The 2237-nt window shown below is 34.7% G+C and overlaps 1 protein-coding gene across 1 annotated transcript in view; it reads right to left on the minus strand.

The window, feature by feature from the left end:
• Positions 1-2237, minus strand: part of LOC106510787 (calcium/calmodulin-dependent protein kinase type 1-like) — a gene marked incomplete at its 3' end in the record, with an annotated part of 10744 nt that overhangs the window by 6894 nt on the left and 1613 nt on the right. The window contains exon 2 of the mRNA XM_013999508.1: positions 1247-1385. Within this exon, the coding sequence (XP_013854962.1) occupies positions 1247-1385 (139 nt within the window). The remainder of the gene's footprint in view (positions 1-1246; positions 1386-2237) is intronic.

Consider the following 2237-nt stretch of genomic DNA (forward strand, 5'->3'; position numbering starts at 1 on the left):
TAAAACTAACCTAAACCTTGGTTCTAAACCTAACCACACACCCGTAATTTGCATTTGGACCAATGGGGACCTGGCATTGTTCCCCACGATGCACGTGCGGTCCCCACGAGGCTGCGTTTTTGGGAAATTTGTCCCCACGACGTAGGAAAAACAAGGCTACACATACACACACAATCACTCGTTCTTTGCGCATGACTTTATTCCTATTACTCAGAAATATTTCTCCCTCACATTATGTTTAATTAATTATTTTCCTGAATCTACAGTAAAAATAATTTCRGATCCCACAGGGATCACACACATGTCCTTCACACATGCAGGAAGTAGTTTGGATCTATGTAACATACTGTATAATAAAGGTGTGTCAGGGGAGGTGTCATGTGTTCTCAGTTCCACATTAATTGTGATGTTCAAAAGAAATGTGCAGTTTGATACAAATGGACTTTTTTTGTGTGTACACCATTTTCTGGGTTTGACCTTATGCCACATTTCAGTGAGAAATCCAAGCAAGTCTTTGTACATCAGACCTCTGGCAATGTTCCAAACACTGCAAATTTATCACAGAGAAAAACATAAAAATTTACCCAAACATATTCTATGTAGATTCCTTTTTTTGGGGAAAGAAATTACAATTTAAGGGGTATTTGTCTGTTCAAACTTGTTACTGTGCTCACTGTGGAAGAGTTTTTGTGTTTGTGTGTGTGGAGTGAAATTGTGGAACAATTTGTGTGGAGTTGAAGCAATGTCCAAACATAAAAAGAAAGTATAAAGACATTGTTTTCATGAATTATAAAGATATGTATAATATGAAAATTGCTTTTATTAGGAAACATTATTTAAATATTGTAAATATGTTTATTGTTTCACTAGCAGTTGTGTTGATGCTGAGTTASATTGGTGAAGGTTTATAACTAGTGATGAAGGGGTGGGATTAAAAAGTTTGTAATTCTTCCCACTCCTTTTCATGGGAAGTTATACTAGAAGAAATGAAGAGACACTTTTGCACTTGTTAATTTTAATTTTCTTTTATTTTTAGGTTCTTTATTTTTGTTTCTTTTCTTTGCTTAAAATGGTTGTCTGTATATAGTTAATACATTCAAAACAAAACAAACCAACAATAAGTATAGATGTAACACCTTCCAATAAGATTTTCCATCAATAAAATAATCTAAAATAAACAAATTAACTAATGTATTAAAGTAGTGTTGGTTTTCCATGAATACGAAATGTTTTGTGTGCATCTTACCTTTAGATCTCTGTGTACAATGCTGTTTTTGTGCAGGTAACAGACGGCCTGCAGCACCTGTTTGATCACATTGCTGGCATCCTTCTCAGTATAAACTCCTTTGTCCAAAATGCGATCAAACAATTCCCCACCTGACACCCTGCACATGCATGACGACAAACACAGGTGGACACAAATAAGAGAATATTGTTAAACTGAAATGGACGAACTGCCCAATACATTTACAGCYGCCTGTATTTGATCTCAACCTGAATCATGTAAACACAACCTACAGCTGATGTCAGATGTTTACATACACCAAATACACTGAAGAAATTTAATGGGGTTTAGGTTATTTACTGATTTTAAGTACATACACAGGGTATAGTCTTCTGATAAGAACTATTAGCGCTAGAACTGTATATTATTCATCTTTAATAAGAGAGAATAAACACAATCCCAGGTTTCTGTTCAGCACTGTAGCTAGACTAATGATAAGTCCTATGTTGAGCCATGTATCCCTATAACTCTAAGTAGTGATGACTTCATGAGATTCTTTATAGATAAAATTATTTTAATTAGAGATAAAATTCACAACAATCTTCCTGTTGTTGTCTCTGATTCTCTGTCAGATGAGGCAGCTTTAGTGTCACTACAACCTGGTCTGGACAGTTTTTGTCCTGTTGAGTTCTCTGAATTATCTAAAATAATAGCTTCATCCAAACCATCAACATGTCTGCTAGATCCCATCCCAACCAGACTGTTCAAAGAAGTATTTCCCATAGTTAATATCCATACTTTAGATCCACTTTATTTATCTTTAATGAATGGTTATGTGCCTCAGAGCTTTAAGGTAAATAAACCTTTTCTTAAGAAACCTGATCTTGATTCAGGAGTTCTGGCCAAGTATAGACCTATTTTTAATCTCCCATTCATCATAAAAAATTCTTGAGAAAATAGCTGCAAATCAACTATGTGAACATCTGGATAGAAATAATCTATATGAGGAGTT

This window comes from Austrofundulus limnaeus, unplaced genomic scaffold (assembly GCF_001266775.1).
Source record: "Austrofundulus limnaeus strain Quisiro unplaced genomic scaffold, Austrofundulus_limnaeus-1.0 Scaffold2315, whole genome shotgun sequence".
NCBI classification, from domain to species: Eukaryota; Metazoa; Chordata; class Actinopteri; order Cyprinodontiformes; family Rivulidae; genus Austrofundulus; species Austrofundulus limnaeus.